Consider the following 17,609-nt stretch of genomic DNA (forward strand, 5'->3'; position numbering starts at 1 on the left):
TAGACTTGTTTGTAACTGATTAAGAATGGTAGACTAATTCTTATTACATATATCCAGAGATCGCCTCTTCTAGCAAGACAAAGGAGTACCCATCCACACTATTTTCGCCTGGGAGATCACCTCTGCAGAAGAAGAGTTTCCATAAATGATTGAGAGTGATAAACTTATTTTGTATGTCAAACAGTTATGACGGTAGACTTGTTATGTCTAACCCTGACGAAGGTAGACTTTTATTGTTTTGTATGTCGAACCCTAACGACGGAAGACTTCTATGGCGGATTCTTTTAGGACATATTGATGAACTAGACTTAAAAAGGACCATGATGTTTTTTGGCATGATGTTGGTTCTTTGAAAATTTGGTATATTTAATGTTAAAACGGTTAATTATTGGAATATTTTGCATCAATTAGGTCGACAATAATTTTTTAAAAAAAGTACGACAATACAAGTACTAGAAGAGAGTACAAAAATGAAGCAAGTGTTACAAGTCTAACAAACCGATTATTACAAGAAAGTAGAAAATTTAGGCTTTACATGTGATGCGATTATGTCCACTTTTACCACAAGTAGAGCATTTAGGCATCTGTCTTGGACGTTTGTTCGCTGTCGCGATCTCGAATGCACTCTTAATGCATGTCTTCTTTGGTCTGCCTGGAGGATTGCGAACGAAAACAGTATGAAAAATTTTGTTAGCCATTTCTTCTGGCACTGGTAGTGCTATATCTCTTGGCATTACACTTCCTACGTAAGCATGTTGCAAGTAATTTGTTTGATAGTAGGGATGGTATAGGGAGATTCGTGAAGTTTTTCTTGCTTCCTCAGCGGCTATGGCATGTACACAAGGGATTTTATCAAGATCAAACCGACGGCAGGTACATGTTTTTTCTTTCAAATTGACAACATGGGCAGAATTTGTGCCAATAACCTCTGACTGATCTGCATCAATAACTTGCACAGCCAAAAGTTTGGCATCTTCAACCCTGATCTGCTTATAAAACATGTGAATAAGTCTACTACAAATGCTACTTCAAATAATATGTTCACTATAAAATATAAATAAGTATACTACAAGTGGTTATTTAAATAACATGTCTACCATAAAATATAAATTTTCAAGTATCATACTTCGACGGCTGCAACCCTAATCGAAGAAGATGACACAATCAGTTTTTTTTTTGTAATATCTACGAACAAATTTGGGCAAAAATGTCTTTTCAAATTTTTAAAAAGTCAAATGTCTACTATAAACCAGCTTCATAAGTCTACCATCACCCAAATAGTTATAAGTCTACTAAACTGAAGATTATTTTTCAAAGTGCAGGTTAATTGAGTAAGAACAAAATACAAACATAAGTCTACCAGTATTGTAAATTACAAATATTAAATCTACCAAAATTTAATAAACCTACCATACTTATAATTAAATCTACCACATTATTTTCTAAAATACGATTGTTTTAAGTCTACCATATATACGAATAAGTCTACTAACTCCTGATAAAGCTACTATTAATAGCAATAAGTCTACCAAGCAAAATAAGTCTACTGTACATCAAACTAAATAAATTTGTCACCATTACAAATAAATCTGTCGCCATTACTATTTAAATCTACCAAAAAAATCAAACACTTACGATAAGTCAACGATATTTTCATAAATCTATTATTAAAGATAATGAATCTACCAACAATAAATATGTCTACCAACACAAAATAAGTCTACTATGCTATAAAAATATGTCTACTAAAACAAGTCTACTAAGGTTCAACAAATCTACCAACTCTCAAATAAATCTACCATCAAAAAATTGCGTTGACCAAATTCAAACAAGTCTACTATAAATAGTGGTAGACTTATGCATAATGTCGCGATACTTTTTGCTTACGTGGCATATAAAAAATAATAGCATTTTCGTAATAATGTTTTTTTCAACAAAGCCCAAAAGGGCAAGATCGGTATACGAGGTTAATTTAGCATAAACAATAAAAGTGTGTCAAACTATTAATAAACATTGGTTTGCAGGATACATGAGTAATCCACCCTTTCTTTATTACAGTCTGAGGAAGACGATGCGATATGCCTGATCAGTTACTTCACTAATTTTCTTTGCTGTATAAAGAACGGTAGCAAAATTATCAAAAGTTGATCTATGTCAATTTCATTAGAATGTCTTCACAATCTACAATAGAGGACATACAACTATTGTGATTACAAGTAATTTTTAGCTTTTTTATTTATTTTTTGTTTACATTTATTGATGCAAAGTATAACTACGGATCCAACTGGTGACAATATCAAGAATAAGAAGAATGATAAGAAGAAAAAAAAATAAAAGGAATCATATGGAAAAAAATAAAAATAAATCAATACAGAGAAGAAATATAACAAATTGTCACAATAAATAGTAACCAGAAACATGAATGAATATTTTAAAATAATAAATAGAGAGGAATATACAACTATTTCCTATCAAATTTGATAAAAAATATATTTGTTTTATAATTCTTCATATAAGAAGAAATAGAAATGAATTATGTGTAACAAATATTCCATTGAAATGGTAAAAAAGTTAAGAATTGAGAGAAATACCATATTCCCTATCATTCTTTTTCTCAATTATGGTCATCAGTTGGACCCTATGTGTTATTAGTGTCTTAATTTGTGAAAATTCTAGAAACTAAATTATTTGAAAACGAAGAGAATATATATTTAAAGTTTAATTACCGTAGTTTCAAATATTATTATCTATTATATTAAAACAGAAGCATATTTAGTACTTGCTTCCAAACACTTTTAATTTTTTTAAGTGTTTAAAAATAATTTTAATAATTATTTCTATTTAATTTTGAAAATTAGTTATTAATTTAAATATTTTTAGAGTTCCTTAAATATAAGTAATTTAGATTTGATTTGATTTGATTAAAAATAATAAATCAGATATTAATTTAGATTTGATTTAAAGATTCTAATTTAAATAATTTCTATACTATTAAACATTTTTTATCAAAAATGTGTAGAATTTTTGAAAAAAAAATAATTCACATATGAGAAATACTGGTCATATTTGAAATATTAAATATTTACAATGATGTAAATGATATGATATTTATGTTGCTTATATAATATATTTACGATTATGATTTATTTACAAATTAATAATAAAATAATAGATAAAATTCAAATGTATAATTTAAATATTAAATATATATTTTTTATAATTCATAAAACTAAAAATATATATAAAAACCTGGTTAAAAATATTTTGGTAACTAAAATCATTAACTTTGAATTATACATGTATATCGAAAATATATTTTTCATATAAAATAAAAACATAAAAATTAAAAATTATTGCATACACTAAAATGTGGTTTGAAAAACTAGTTGTACACTTCTTTCATTGATTAAATTTTAGAAAACTATAATGCTAAATAATACTGTTAATACATTTCAAACTTTTAACAAATATTATATTATACGGTAATATGAACGAAAAAGTTAGAATTATGTTTTTATAATAGTTTATTTTGAATTAATATTAGCGGACGGGTTAAAATTATATTTTTATAATCATAATTAATTTTAATATTATAAAAATATATCTAAACACAAAATTAATATTTTCACTTATTAAAAAATATATTTATAAAAATAATATATCTAAACTCAAAAACATAAATTATATTACAAAATTCGTTAAACAATAAAAAATATTCTCGTGCATCTTGGTTAGAATCTAGTTTGCATTTGAAATTGAAAGATAACGATTTTGATTGGTAACCTTTAATCATCGCGGCATAGAGTGTACTGCTTAATCGTTACTAATCAGTGAAGCAAAAGACGAGAGAAAGCAGTACCGAATGTACTAAATATCCCGCAAAATGTGGACAAGAGAAAAACGATAAACTCTATTGTTTAGTGTTTTTGTTTTTGTTGGTTTAATAAAAATATCACTGCAACAGAAAACCAAAAACACTAGCAATCCTAATCTAAAGGTTTTAGAAAAAACGAGGAAGCAAAACAACTGAATACTCACGAGTTGAAGATGACGAATACAGCATTTAGAGACCAAACAGGCACCAATTCAAGGCACCTATGTGCTTGCCAATACTTCCTTGAGAAGTTTCTCAGTCAATTCTTTGGGCAGACCCATCACACTATCCGTTGTCCCAACCTGATAAAACAATACACCCTGAATTAACCATTCATTGTCCACAACTGACAAGAAAACGAAACCATAAGATTAACTTGTTGCACGGTTTATTTGTTTATCCTCTACGATGATGAAGAAATACGACTTTACGCTCAAATCCAAGTAAAGTCATAGTATGATGGTCAAAATGCAGAAGGCAAAGAAATCCAACCACTTCTTTAACGCATGGCAATATTAGAGGATGCTCGATTACAAGTGCACCAGCCACCTTAAGCACCATGCCGTCCTCAATCTGCTCATCAAGAGGCAATATTTATATGGTGAAAAAAATATACATATTAAAACCTGCATCAGACCACCTCTCACCAATTTATCGATAATCTCCTCCGGTATTTCATTGAAATAGATCTGTTAAGAAGTCAAATCATCAGCTAGTGATATATATATATATATATATATTGCACAATTTTTTGTATAATCGCAACTCGAATGAAGTAAACTGTTACCTCCACTCTATCGACGCCTCCTTTTCGGAATCCTGTCTTGAGATTTGTCACAACCACAGAACTCACTGTTGCTGTGTGTCCCTTTGAATAGCCTGTGTTTTGAATTTAGATATTTTAACCGTAGCCTCGAGTTGTAGTTAACAAGGAAGGTCATGCGAGCTTACCTCTAATGTATTCCCTTGCTTCTTCCACACTCGAGGGTTTCTCTCTGATAGTGTCTTCATAGACAACCACCTTCATAACGATTCAAAACATTAAATCCAAGTCTCTGGTAGAGCATCCAATATCAGCAAATACCATTTATGTCCTTAGGATGGCCCACCTTCTCATTTGTCAACTCCTATTAACTACTGAACCAACTAACAATTTATACAATCTTAGCTCTTTTAGACTCCTATTGATACTAACCTAACCTAAAAAATGGCTGTCCATGACGGCTAGCTAGCTGAGAATATAAATGGTAAGTTTAAGAAAGCTCAGAAAATTCAAATATAGATCAGTACTTGGTCGCAAGTAACAAGTAATGTCGACTTATCCTCCTGTATGCTGTCATCATCAGGGATCCTCTGCATGATTGCTTCAGCCTGGGAAAAGATTTCGCCGGCATATTAAAGTTTGTGATGAAGAAGAAATGTTATTTGATGGGCGAAACAGAACGTAAGGAAAAAAACAGATATGGAAAATCCTTGGTGATATAGATGTACGCATAAACTCTGTCGAAACTAATAATATGCCAAGATAAACCAGATTATATTGCTCTAACATATGAATTAAAAATAGGAGCTACAAAACAAGTTAGATCATGTAAGCAGAGTATATAAATCTAAAGTGCATATCCGAAGAAAATGCTATACAGAAGATAAACAAGGAGCACCAACAAAATCAATCAAAACTAGAGAATGACACATAATAGACTCAGAAGAAGATATACAGGACTTTCAAGAGATAAAATCAATTAGGGTACTTCTAATGCCGGACTACGTAGAGCTAATTACGAGTGTGTTTTGCCAAGAAGATGATGCATCCCCGGAAGCAGAAAATGGTACTTGGTGATAGTTGGAGACTATCTAGAACTTAGCCAAGCCAAAAAAAAATACATACTGTATCCGCTGCAATCAAGACAGTGGGTTGTTCCTCAACTTCACATTCAGTAGTTTGTAGTTTTAACTCAATAGCATCAGCCTGAGATGTAGTTCATAGATAAATCACGAGAAACAAGAAACGAATATAATGTTTTCCTCGTTTGAGGAAAGAATATCAACAAAGCAAACTACATACAAATTGAAGAAATATGAATCGTACAAATAACCATTATATCTACTTATTAGAAGAAAGCAGAAGATGACATAGGTAAGAATTATCAGCATAGTCACATATAATATATTGCATACAGGCAGAGATTACAAATATTTGTGCTTCTACATGACTAATGAAAGTACCTTTGCCTCGGCTAAAGCCAATACCAAATCTTCAGGCTTCTCCATGCGGATGCTTTTCTCATCAATATCAGCACTCTACATAAAACAATTACTTGAATTATATCACCCCAAATACAAAAGTGAATTTTTTTTTTGTTAAATGTTCCAAAGGAAGAAGAAAGAGGACTAAACTATATAAATTACCATTAGAGTGAATTGGTATCCCATGTCGCTTAATACCTTACGTCGAGCAATCGAAGCAGATCCCAAAATTAGCTACAAAACAAGAAATGAGAACGAAGAATAAAACATACAAAGCACAAGCAAAACCACAAATTCTGACATTCTGGAGGTTCGTAAGAAATCTCGCTCAAAAAATTGAATTGCGGAAACAGTTCAAGATTTAAATTCAGGAAGAGTTCGATGCATTTTTTACAATTTCAGGGATTGAGCAAACTAGAAACCTAAAATCGAACCTTAAAGTGGGGAAGGAGATTTGATTCCATTTTCTTCGGCAACTTGAATATCGCTATCGATCAGAAATAATATGAACTTTCCGGAGTTTTAGAATCTGAACTGTTGCAAGCAATAAAGAAATGTTTTTCTGGTTTCCAAGTTCATTGAGGATATTGTTTAGATACCCATTAACTTCTACTATATTGCATAACAAACCCTTTTATATTTTATTGCATAACTCCTACTACTAGTAGAACGTACACAACATTTAATTGTAAGGTCTGTAAAACCCCAGACTATTCTAGACATAACCAGCCCGGAACCATCACATTGTCTGGGTCTCGTAGACGGTTTGTCCACAGTCGCACACACAACAGTTGCTGCAGTCAGTCCAGCTGCAAAATTTGACCCTAGTAGTAGTATTATTGTGCCAGAGACTGGACATGTTCCCATGGTGAAAATACACATGATCGAGTTAGTTTTTAACAAAATTACTTTACGTTTAGGGTCTAAATAAAATAGAGTATAAATATTTTTAAATATATAAAATACATATAAAATCAGGGTTGTTTAGAAAAGTTGTCTAAGATTCATTGTAAGTTTGAGTTGGGCCTGGTTACAGCTTAAGGTTTAAAAACTTGTACCACGGTTGAGAGTTGTGTTAAATGATCCGAACAAAACAAATATCATCATAATAAAATATTTTGACTCGATAAAACAAACGCCATAAGCTTGTAAAATCTGGTTCACATTACTACATAATAACAGTTCCCTATTACACGCCTGTGTGGAATTCTGCTCAGGTGCATCTACGTCTCGTTTAAGGCTTCTTGTAAGCAACCCTGACACAACAGTTTTTCAGACCCTAAGGCAAAAACAAATTTTGGACCCCTAATAAATTTACACAAAAAACTAATATTTTAATTCTCATTTATATTAAAACTTAATTATTTAGACTTTTATTTAAATATTTTTTTTACAAAGAAACCTTAAATTCTACTAAATATTATATTGTTTGGACTGAATCTATTTTATTTTTCTTTGAAAATAAGCCTTTTTAAATAAAAATAAATAAATAAATAATATTGGATATTTGGACTGTCGTACTTCTGCCCTACCCAAAGACTTACTTGTAAGACAAAAATTACCATGAGTAACAAAACTTAAGTATCCTTTACTCAATGGTCTAAAATGAATTTTATTATGCTATTAAACTAAATCAGAAAAGAAATAGAGAATAAAATTTGAGAATTGTTACTTAGTTTCACATATATTACTATTAAAAATCTCATCAAATTAGTTTGTACTTTTCTAAAATAAAATGATTGTTTACTACATATCATGGTGAAAGTAAGGTAACGCTGTGATTCTTGCTCAAAAAATAGACCGAACGTGTTCGAGAACATTCCCATAGAATCACAGCAAGGGGAGCTACCCATACTAGCTGCAACCTCATGCCATCACAATATCATATACATCCCCAACGATTATATGATCTACATGATTCGGACATATATCAATTAACAGTAAATTATGTAATATAATTAACATCATAATCATCCTAGGAGGAGACAAAATAGTGTAGAATCTGGCACTTTATAATACACGATATATAAAATATATCAACAACTATACAATAGGTAGCTAAATGCAACACCAAAACAGATTACAACATAACAATCCAAAAGAGTATACATGTTTCTTCCAAAAGCATAAAACATCAAATAATTTTTCATTAAACATCCTCCAAAAGAACTACTTACCTGAAAAAAACTCGTTAAATCACATATGTATTCCCTAAAATTCATCACACACTTTTCCCGAAGACATAGACATGAACAATATTGTTTTCCCTAAGATCTTGTTTGCTGTGCGAAAGAGTTAGAGGCGGATCTTTTCTTCAACGTTGCTTACCATGAACGGTATTGTTTCAAGGCATATCGTGATGATTGATCTGAAAGTAGAGTTGAGAGCAAAAAAAAAACTTTACACTTGTGTTTGTTTTTAGCCTGATGGATCATTTTAATATAATATAAAAAACATATTCTCTTCTTTTCAGAATTTGTAATACTCAGGGGGTGTTTGGTGTTTAGACTTTTAGGCTTTAGAGACTTAAAAAAAAAAAGTTTTTAAAGTTTAAATTTTGGCAAGCACTTTTTAAGTGTCCTAAATCACTCAAAGTCCCTAAAAAAACTCACAGCCGATTTTTAGTTTTTGTTCTACGTTTCACTTTTTTTCCAAAAGCCAACAATTCATGACTTTTATTTTTTAAAAGTTACAATTTTTTATTTTAAAGGGGCTACTTGCATTAGGCTTTTAAGATTTTATTTTGTTTTAAAGTTTTAAAAGTCAAAAAATTGCCAATCACACTTTTACCTCCTTTTTTTCTCTACAGCCTTAACTGCCCACTTCTTTTTTTTTACTCTCTAAACTTCATTTATTTTAAAAGCTACATTCGTGGAATTTTTAATTTTCTAAAATCACAGTTTTTATTTTAAAAGTAAAATTTTTTACAATTTATTTTTTAAGTAAAAGCCAAAAGTAAAAGTTTACACCAAGCAACCCCAAAGTAAAATTCTCTACAGTTTTTCTTAAATTTAAGAGTCTAAAATCAAAATTTTTTAAAGTTTCTACCAAGCACCACCTTACTTAAGTAAATGAAAAAGTTTCAAGCATCTTTGAGAAAAGAATGAAGGAAAGATAAAAAGTAATTTTAAATGAATTAAAAAAACTTTTTAAAAAAGAACAATAATGAGAAATTAATTTCAAACTAAGAATTTTTTTTTTGTTTTTATGTGGGTTATCCATATTTGATTAGCCTTATAAATCAGATTTGACCAAACTACCATTGTTAGGAACATTTTTAAATATTGGAAACACTAGTGTGTTTACTGCTCAATAATCCTGAATCCTATTCGTTCTCATTAAGCAACAACTTGCTGTTTATTGCTCAATAATATCTTGGTTCTTCTTTTCGTAAAGATAAGCCAAAGATGCCATATTTTTTTATATTTACAAATTTTAACTATGTATTTCTTAGCTTCAATAATTCGGCGCTAGGAGGATCCATCATAAGAAGATTCGAGATAGTCGAATGAACTTTTGACTACTCTAAGGGGGACTTTACCAATCCCCAAGAGATTGGAAAGAAGAGCGAGCCAAAATTAGAAAGCTTTTTGTGAGGCCCAAAAACTAGGAGTCACAACACTAAAGATTGTTGGAAGTTGAAACAATCTTGCTCGAAAAATATTAGTTGGCAAAGTTTTTTGGTTTAATACTTTTATCATGATCAAGCAAGAATAAAGATGATACCCATGAGGGTGGTAAATTTCATCTAGCTGAGATCATTTCACAAAAGAAGTTAATTCTTTGATTAGACAGACCAGACAACCTTTATCAAGGATTGTCTTCAATAAAAAATGTGTTTTTGTTAAAAAACCACACACGAGGATAATGCTAACTTTAGAAATCAGAAACTACAATGTAATGAGAATCATAGTTGATACTACAAACTTGGTAAACATAGTTTTTTGCAAAGCCTTCAGACAGAAGAATGCATATGACACATACTGTCGACTAGAAACATTGGTTGGTTTTACTGGAAAGGCAATCACTACTCTTGGTATGGTAGATCTGCTTATCCGAATTAGTGGAAATTTTCTTACTACTAAATTCTGGTTATGAAATGACCATCAATTTACAACGTTATTTTAGACACCTCATGGATAAACCTTGTAAAAGCGAGTCCGTAGGTTTTTCATCAATGCTTTAAAACTCTGACTTCAGATGATCATCATAACTTCAAATGGAAATCAGAAAATTGCAAGTTCTGCATTGTTATCTGCAAACTAGTTGAAATTTATCAGTATGGTCAGCTCCACCAAAGGCTTAGTTCAGTAGTTCTGATGAAGTCGATCCGGTCATAATGAATGATTCTGATCCCAAAAAATTTGTCAACATTGGGGCAATCTTAAAAGAACCCATACAGGACGAATTGATAAAATTCCTATTGGAGAATAAGGCAAAATTCGCTTTGTCAGCCTAGGATATGCCTATCTCGCATGAGTTGAATATGGACGAATCCTTTAAGCCAATTAAGAAAAAAAAAGGAGAAAACATGGACCAGAAGGATTAACCGCTGTCAAATAAAGGTTGAAAGACTGCTAAAAACGGTTAAATTTGTGAGATTAAATATCCCAAGTGGTTAGCAAACTTGGTGGTAGTAAAAAAAAAAAAAGGAAATAGAGACTGTGTTGATTCGAGAAACTTAAACAAAACTTGTTCCAAAGAAACCTTCTCATTATCACACATTGATCGACTAGTAGAAGCAAATAGTGGACACGACCTGCTATCTTTGATTGATGTATTTTCAAGATATAATCAAATACTAATGAGCCCTGAAGATCAAGATTAAACTTCATTTATAGTTGATAGGGGAACTTATTGATAGGAGAACTTATTGAATGTGCGTATAACGTACCAATGATTGCACGATAAATTGACAAAACCTTGGAAATCTGTCTCAATGATAACGGAGTGTTTCGTAAGTGTTGGGGATAAATTCGATCTTTCTTACGTGGACAAATCATGTGATTGCAGGTATGGTCCCCTGATGTGTGTCTGCGTGAGGGTTGTCAAGTTTTACCCTAAATGAAATCAATAGCCGCAAGTGCACAGCTGATCGATTGTAGTACTTAGAGATCAAATCCACAGGGAAGGAGGATCTTTCCTGCAAAAGCTTTCGAAAGAAATATAAAGTAAGAAAGTCTAGATACAGGCGATTTTTGTAAGGGTTTTGGTGGTGTCTTTAAAACGTAAAAACTAATCTTAACGAAAAAATACAAGAATTAAAATGACCTAATAACTAAACTTAATGAAACCGACTAAAAAAGAGAAAAACAGCTAAACCTAATTGCTTAAATAAAAATCAATTAAGAGAATGAAAATGATGAACTAAAGCTTGAAATAAAATCTGGGAAAATCAATAGAAAAGAGGCGCTGGGTTTCAGAGAAATTCTCTCCGGGGAATGAACGATTCAAAACATTGCTAAATAGTAAATTTAATAAGATCCTAGCTAAAACTTTTCAAACTCGAGTCACGGACGTATGAATACGCCACTGTCGTGATCATAGACAACTATCTCTCTCAACCCTGACTAGTAGGTTTCCACTGTGGCCCTGGAAGAGAAAATATGCAATATGATTAAGACTCGTCAGCATTCACAAATCTCCCATAGGTAGGTTTCCCCTCCTATGTTTGTTTTACTCTCCCAAAATAGATCTGACACCGGATGAATACTTTCGTATCACCAAGGATCTGAATCAGATTGTAGTTCATGACGCTACTCCCATGCATTAAAAGTAAATTCAGAAGAAAAAATTATAGGATTCGGCTTCAATAGCTCATGGAATCCTCATCGTACATATATAACGCCATTGACAATTAGTTTGACCCAACAATAAAACTACTCAGGCATGATGAGCGAAATCAAAAACATAGTATTAAAAAGCTGAGCAATAATCGAAATTGAAGAAGAAAGAAAAATGGTTCAAGAGATAGATCTCTATCTCCCTAAAAGCTAAAGTATTGAAAAACCTAAAAAGAATTCTAAAACAATAAGAGCATAATATGGCATACGAATTAGGGTTCCTAAAACATGTATTTATAGTGCTCAAGACATTTTTGTGCGTCACTTAGGGTTTTTCCAAATGAGGGAATCATTTTGGGCTTCAGAAATGGGCCTTTTAACTCGGAGATGGCTGGCCGCGGTCGGAAGGTACGTGGCCATGGCGAATGGATGCTTGGCCGCGGTCGGGTAGCCTCTGACCGTGGTGAAATGGCTGTTGGCCGCGGGTGAAAATGCTTGCCGGCTGGTTTACGAGACATCTTGCTCTTCGCGCAACTTTTGATTGAACCGTTGGATTGCCAAGCTGTAAAGTGTGCTGGAAATCTGATAGTTCCATCTTTGAGATCACCAAATTTGAGCTGGATCAGACGGTGAGAAGGTCTTCAATTGGGAGTGAACTTCTGACGGTTTGACTCTGAGCTGAAAATCTGGTCTTCTATCCATTTTGTTAAGCTTTTCCCTAAGTTTCCTGAAAAGAGTCCTGGAACTACAAATATTAGAAAAACATAATAAAAGTACTTGAAAGCAATAAAAAACATACAAAAAGTATTTCAAAACGATCCACAAAAGTGGTTAAAATACGGTGTTATCACCCCCCATGCCAAATTAGCTTTCGTTTTGGACTGTTGGCCCACTATAACCTAAACACATAGCATCAGGCCTCGAATCCATTTATCCAGCATGAGAGCCACCTATTCCTGGGTTCCTCGTGCCTGATAGCGAAGACCACACTGTCAGGAACAAAGAGGTCAAAAAATGAGTGTTCAAAAGGAGAAGAGGTTGTCTTCTTTATGTCTTAGACCTAAGCTGAGTGATCTGGAAGGATCAGGATCTAAAGAAATGTAATCCACACAAATATCCGGAGAAAAACGATAGTCAGTAAAACAATCTCAACAGCCCGTTCCTATTATCAAAGGATCCGGGCCTGGTATGCATATCTTCTTAAGTAGGAAACACTATTTAAATTTCTTCCACTCGATAATTGGAATATGCGCTTGACTAAATCGATTGCCCATACCTTTGTAAACCCACGAGATCAACATTCAATGCTCAACGTTTACACGTGTCAGGTGATAGTGATCACACACGGGATATAAAAGAAGACAGAGGCTTAGCAAAGACCATACCACATCTAAACAGCTGAATCTAGATCGTATACTGAATGGACACACCAAAGGCTGGTCTTTTTTCTACCTCAAAAAATTCACTAAACTTAAGCCCAAATAGACTCACTCCTCCCGAAGAGCTCTCGGCCTGCCTTCTTTTCTATTTTCCAGTATTCTCTACATCTCTTTGATTTATCACTTAGTAATTTTTTCTTTTACTGTTTTATGACTTGAGCGTCAGAAAGCCATCAGAAAACATTCCACTATTGTGTTTTTCAGGCCTACCCGTTTTTTCTTGTTTTGTAGGAGATATGCCTTCAACAAAAGCATTCAAGTAGCATTCAAATAGCACAAAGTTTAAAAATTTACATAGCAAAAGAGAAAATAGTAACAGAGAAGTTAATTTATCTTCATATCTATGTGTTATCTATTTTCATGTTCTTCTCTCACAATCTGAAATAGAAAAGCAATATGAATTTCAATAAATATTATTAAAATAAATAAATATTTAATAAACGAATAAATGATAACGGATATCCGATTTCAAAATTTTCTATTATCCAAATCCGTATCTAAAATAACCGAATACTTAATTTCACTATCCGGATTCAGATCCGAATTCTACAAATATTTGGTTTTTACGGATCAGATAAAACCGGATACTAAATTAAAAATCAGATATCAGATAATAATTTCAGCCAGGCCATATATTCAAGAGATTACCAATAGCCAGTGTTTGAGACGTGTCGACTCAATCCTCACAATAAAACTACTCTCACACATTTCGGCAAAACCGATCTCAACCCAATCAATATAACCAACCCAATATCTTAAACTTTTGTTTAGCCATGGCTGCTCTTATCCCCATTCTCCAACCCTTCTTCTCTTCAACCACTGAACCTCAAACACCAATCTCCGCTCAAACCTCCGACAACCTCCCTCGCACTCTCTCTCGTCGCGGCGCCGTTTCTCTCTCCTCCGTCACTCTCCTCCTCTCTCTCTCTCCGATTGATCCCGCTTTTGCCTTCGGAATCTGTACACACACAATTTTGCTGTAATTATAATCATCCTTTTAAATTTGAGAGAAAACCCTAATCCCTTGTGGGTTTCACGCAGCAGGACCTAAAGAATGGTTGAAAGATCAGAAGAAGAAGTCATCGAGGTTCTTGTTAGCTCCCATTGATGCATCTCGTGAAAGCCTCCGCTCTGTTTATCTTTCGCTCAGTACGATTTCTGTCTTCTTTCTCTGTTTTAGATTTTGTTTGTTCTGTTTCATTCAAAATTTTTAATTTTTGTTTTTGTAACATAAGCAACTAGAGAAACTGATTACACGGATAAAGATTTGGAGAGCCTTCAGAATCTGTTAAGGTCTTCTGCTAGAGACTGTGTACCTAAAGAGAGAAGTTCTCTGGTGGATTTTCAGTCTAAAACCGGAGTTGAGGTCTTAATTTTTAAACCCTTTTCTTGATAATTTCAAATGATCTGAATGATTTGGTCATCTTATGAAAGTGAATGATGTTTCAGGTTTGCACATTCAAGCTTGTTGTGAAGAATGCTGCTTCATTACTAGATGATAAAGATCCACTCAAAGTGGAAGCAGAGGATATACTAAATGATCTCATTAGGTAACTGTTGAATACAATTGGTTAATTTGTATGAAGAATGCTGTTTATATGGTTCTTGCTTGTTGCATAGTTTTGTTAATTCCGCAGTTTTATATCGCAGGTCCTTTGGTTCCCTCATCGTGCTCACGAATGGGATTGATATGAATCTTCCTTCTGATAGGTTATTGTTTCCTCAACGAGTTCTTTATAAACATGGAGATTGAGAGATCCTATTTTTTCAAGATAGTTCTGGTCTCATGTCACTAAAGCAGTGCAATATTTAACTTGTTTTTCAGAAAAAATATTTCGGATGCAGTTATGGAGTCGATCTCTTTTCTTGACAAATTTGAAAAGAGTGTCAAGGACTGCCTTGAGATCTGAGATGAAGTCTGTTCTTTTCTTCTCGAAGGTTGAATCGAAGAAGTGTAAACTCCTCGTGGCTGTTTAGTGGTAGCAACATACAATTGTCCAAAATGAAAACATGTTGTTTTATATTAATTTAATCATATGTTTGATGCTGAGCTTCATTCGTTACTTAAAAGTCGTTTTGAGTTACAGTAAGGAAGAAAGATTACCCCATGAAAGGCCTTCTTTCTTCCTTTCAGTTTATAAGGAGATGAGAAATTTAACTTTTGAGTTTAGAGTTTACGATATATCAATGGTTTATACATCAAATGACCAACAATCTCCTACACAGTTTCTATGGTGTGAAAGACTCAGCATATACATGTTCTGCAAAAGTGTGCAGTGCCACATGCATTTGTTGAATGAGCTTTTACATGCTTACATGTTCTCTATGGGATTATCTGGAGGCGGTGAACCAGAAGCTTCGACCAAGTATAAGCGGCAGCACGGTGTTCCATCGTCTGGGTGGATCTGTGCAGACCTTGGCAGGCGAAGAAGTTTGTTGAAGAGATTCCGTGGGTCGTGCAGCAGACCGAAATTCGCATCTGGATCACCAATCTGTGAGAGGCTGACATGAGAGAACCCCAAAGATGGTAAGAGCTGATCAGGCCAGTCACTGTAGAAGTGGAACACAGAGTTTGGCAGCGTAGCAGACGGTTTGTTCATGAAATCCGCCAAGAGAACTGTGCTGGTGAGTGCACACTTCTCAGCTATGAGGTTTAGTACTTGCATTGCCTCTGTGTGAGATAGGTAATAGAGAATGCCTTCGAGAACCCATACCGTGTTTACCTCTGGCATGAAACCCGATTTCTTAAGTTTTTCAAACCAATGATTGTCTCTGATATCGATTGCTACTCTGACTAGTGACTTCGCCGTCATCTTAAGCTCCTCTCTGGCTTTTACTGCAGCTTGAACTAGGCTCGTTTTCGTTTCTAAGACATCAGGAAAATCCACTTCGAATACGTCAGTTTTGTTCAAGCAGCTTAGTCTGTATGATCTCGCATCCATCCCTGAGTTTTAATCACACCATTCTATGTTATTGGCTACTTATCTTCAATTCTTGCTTCACATATATCAATGTTATCTCACAACAACATATTTAAAATGTCTAAACCAGGGAAGCCATACCTGCACCGAGTAGAACGACCTGCGCTGCATCATTGTCGAAAGAATCCAGAGCAGCCTGAATCCTTGTGTCAAACCAGAGAGTTCGAACTGCTAGAATCACACCGGACACCTCTCGAGCATTGTTGAGCCTATCAGTCTGAATCTTTGTGTGTAGGTTTCTCAAATGTGTCTCTCCAGCAAACAAATGAGCAAGTGGATCATGAATGACATGTTTCCACAATGCTCTTCCTGCAGCGGTTTGGCAAGCAGACTTCTGAAGGTAATCCCACTCGGTTTGAATGCTCATGTGAAGTTTCTTCACGCCTTCGCTATGTAAAACCTCGGGTATCACTAGTTCTTCTTCGATATCCGGCCATGTCGTAGTAGTAGTGGCTGATGATTCTTCTTCTTCTACTTCTGGCTTTTTGTTTTCTATTTCTGACATTCTTTTCTTCTTGTTCTCCCTGAGGCGAATAATGTTTTGTCTGATATATAATGAAGGAATGTGGGAAAAAAAAATTGCTCTGTTGGTATCGTAGGGATAAGAAAAGAGAACCACACAAAGAAACAAAGGCATACGTTCTTCTATGCTTAACCATTGGCTTTTGTTTTCTGTTAAAAGAGCAAACGAGTGGCTCCACACTCAAGTTGCCTCAATCAAGAGAATACTGCATTAATGTAATGATTTTGACCTACTAATTCTATTATTCTAGAGCTCGAGTGTCCACTAGTTTTTACTTCTTATTTTGAAAAAATGTTTCTATATTGATCCTGATTGCAAAAAAAAAAAAAAAAAAACAAATAGAAAACTCAACGCATTTATGGCAATCTGGATCTAATAATCGGATTATTTGGTCACTCGAAATGGTGGTGAGAAGAATTGATGTTGTTTGCTATTTGCCAATCTTATTTCTCAAGTACATGGTGTTTAATTTGTCGATTTCTTTCAACTTTTCTGCATAAGAAGCCGTGTGATTCACATGTTTTTAGTTTAAAAAGAAAAAAATAAAAACATGTGAGGTAGAAGTACAGAGGATAGAGAAGCGACTGCTTCATATGCATTGCAAATTACTCAATGATAACAAAATATTGGCCATGTTGTGAAAACTTAGAAACTTTATTAATCACTGGAATGTATATATAGAGTACATAGGAAATCTAGGTTAAGTACAATGTCCTGATGGGCCTAATGGGCCGGTATAAGAGTCCATATATGATATGTGTT

General features: G+C 33.6%; 3 protein-coding genes across 6 annotated transcripts; 1 reads left to right on the forward strand and 2 right to left on the reverse strand.

The window, feature by feature from the left end:
* Positions 1-725: 725 nt before the first annotated feature.
* On the reverse strand, positions 726-6,688 carry LOC18020614 (maf-like protein DDB_G0281937). 4 transcript variants are annotated; one of them, XR_002900165.1, is made up of 10 exons: positions 6,556-6,688; positions 6,284-6,355; positions 6,101-6,175; positions 5,165-5,245; positions 4,826-4,895; positions 4,662-4,753; positions 4,522-4,563; positions 4,367-4,447; positions 4,039-4,176; positions 726-986 (listed from the first exon to the last, which is right to left on the reverse strand). XR_002900165.1 is itself a non-coding variant. In XM_024157567.1 (10 exons), the coding sequence occupies exons 1-10, from the start codon at positions 6,583-6,585 to the stop codon at positions 4,096-4,098; spliced, it is 705 nt and encodes a 234-aa protein (XP_024013335.1). In that variant the 5' UTR covers positions 6,586-6,688; the 3' UTR covers positions 3,857-4,095. The 4 variants fall into 4 exon arrangements, 2 of the variants coding, with proteins under 2 accessions (XP_024013335.1, XP_006403352.1); XR_002900166.1 differs by lacking the exon at positions 726-986 and adding an exon at positions 2,013-2,111; XM_024157567.1 differs by lacking the exon at positions 726-986 and adding an exon at positions 5,763-5,843 and having other exon boundaries at positions 3,857-4,176.
* A 7,318-nt stretch (positions 6,689-14,006) lies between these two features.
* On the forward strand, positions 14,007-15,501 carry LOC18020615. Its single transcript, XM_006403290.2, has 6 exons — positions 14,007-14,303; positions 14,385-14,492; positions 14,579-14,709; positions 14,793-14,893; positions 14,994-15,053; positions 15,169-15,501. The coding sequence occupies exons 1-6, from the start codon at positions 14,117-14,119 to the stop codon at positions 15,251-15,253; spliced, it is 672 nt and encodes a 223-aa protein (XP_006403353.1). The 5' UTR covers positions 14,007-14,116; the 3' UTR covers positions 15,254-15,501.
* A 22-nt stretch (positions 15,502-15,523) lies between these two features.
* On the reverse strand, positions 15,524-16,868 carry LOC18020616 (putative S-adenosyl-L-methionine-dependent methyltransferase MMAR_1068). Its single transcript, XM_006403291.2, has 2 exons — positions 16,406-16,868; positions 15,524-16,287 (listed from the first exon to the last, which is right to left on the reverse strand). The coding sequence occupies exons 1-2, from the start codon at positions 16,827-16,829 to the stop codon at positions 15,656-15,658; spliced, it is 1,056 nt and encodes a 351-aa protein (XP_006403354.1). The 5' UTR covers positions 16,830-16,868; the 3' UTR covers positions 15,524-15,655.
* Positions 16,869-17,609: the final 741 nt, after the last annotated feature.

This window comes from Eutrema salsugineum, unplaced genomic scaffold, assembly GCF_000478725.1.
Source record: "Eutrema salsugineum unplaced genomic scaffold, Eutsalg1_0 scaffold_17, whole genome shotgun sequence".
NCBI classification, from domain to species: domain Eukaryota; kingdom Viridiplantae; phylum Streptophyta; class Magnoliopsida; order Brassicales; family Brassicaceae; genus Eutrema; species Eutrema salsugineum.

Bases quoted from the DNA above. Each gene is read 5' to 3' on its own strand.
- LOC18020614 (XM_024157567.1), bottom strand. From the start codon at position 6,585: ATGGAATCAAATCTCCTTCCCCACTTTAAG. The intron at 4,754-4,825 runs GTAAGCTCGCAT...TTCAAAACACAG, and splicing joins AGCAAGGGAATACATTAGAG to GCTATTCAAAGGGACACACA. The intron at 4,564-4,661 runs GTAACAGTTTAC...ACTTCTTAACAG, and splicing joins GAGGCGTCGATAGAGTGGAG to ATCTATTTCAATGAAATACC.
- LOC18020616 (XM_006403291.2), bottom strand. From the start codon at position 16,829: ATGTCAGAAATAGAAAACAAAAAGCCAGAAGTAGAAGAAGAAGAATCA. The intron at 16,288-16,405 runs GTATGGCTTCCC...ATTAAAACTCAG, and splicing joins GGTCGTTCTACTCGGTGCAG to GGATGGATGCGAGATCATAC.
- LOC18020615 (XM_006403290.2), top strand. From the start codon at position 14,117: ATGGCTGCTCTTATCCCCATTCTCCAACCCTTCTTCTCTTCAACCACT. The intron at 14,304-14,384 runs GTACACACACAA...GGTTTCACGCAG, and splicing joins CGCTTTTGCCTTCGGAATCT to CAGGACCTAAAGAATGGTTG. The intron at 14,710-14,792 runs GTCTTAATTTTT...ATGATGTTTCAG, and splicing joins AGTCTAAAACCGGAGTTGAG to GTTTGCACATTCAAGCTTGT.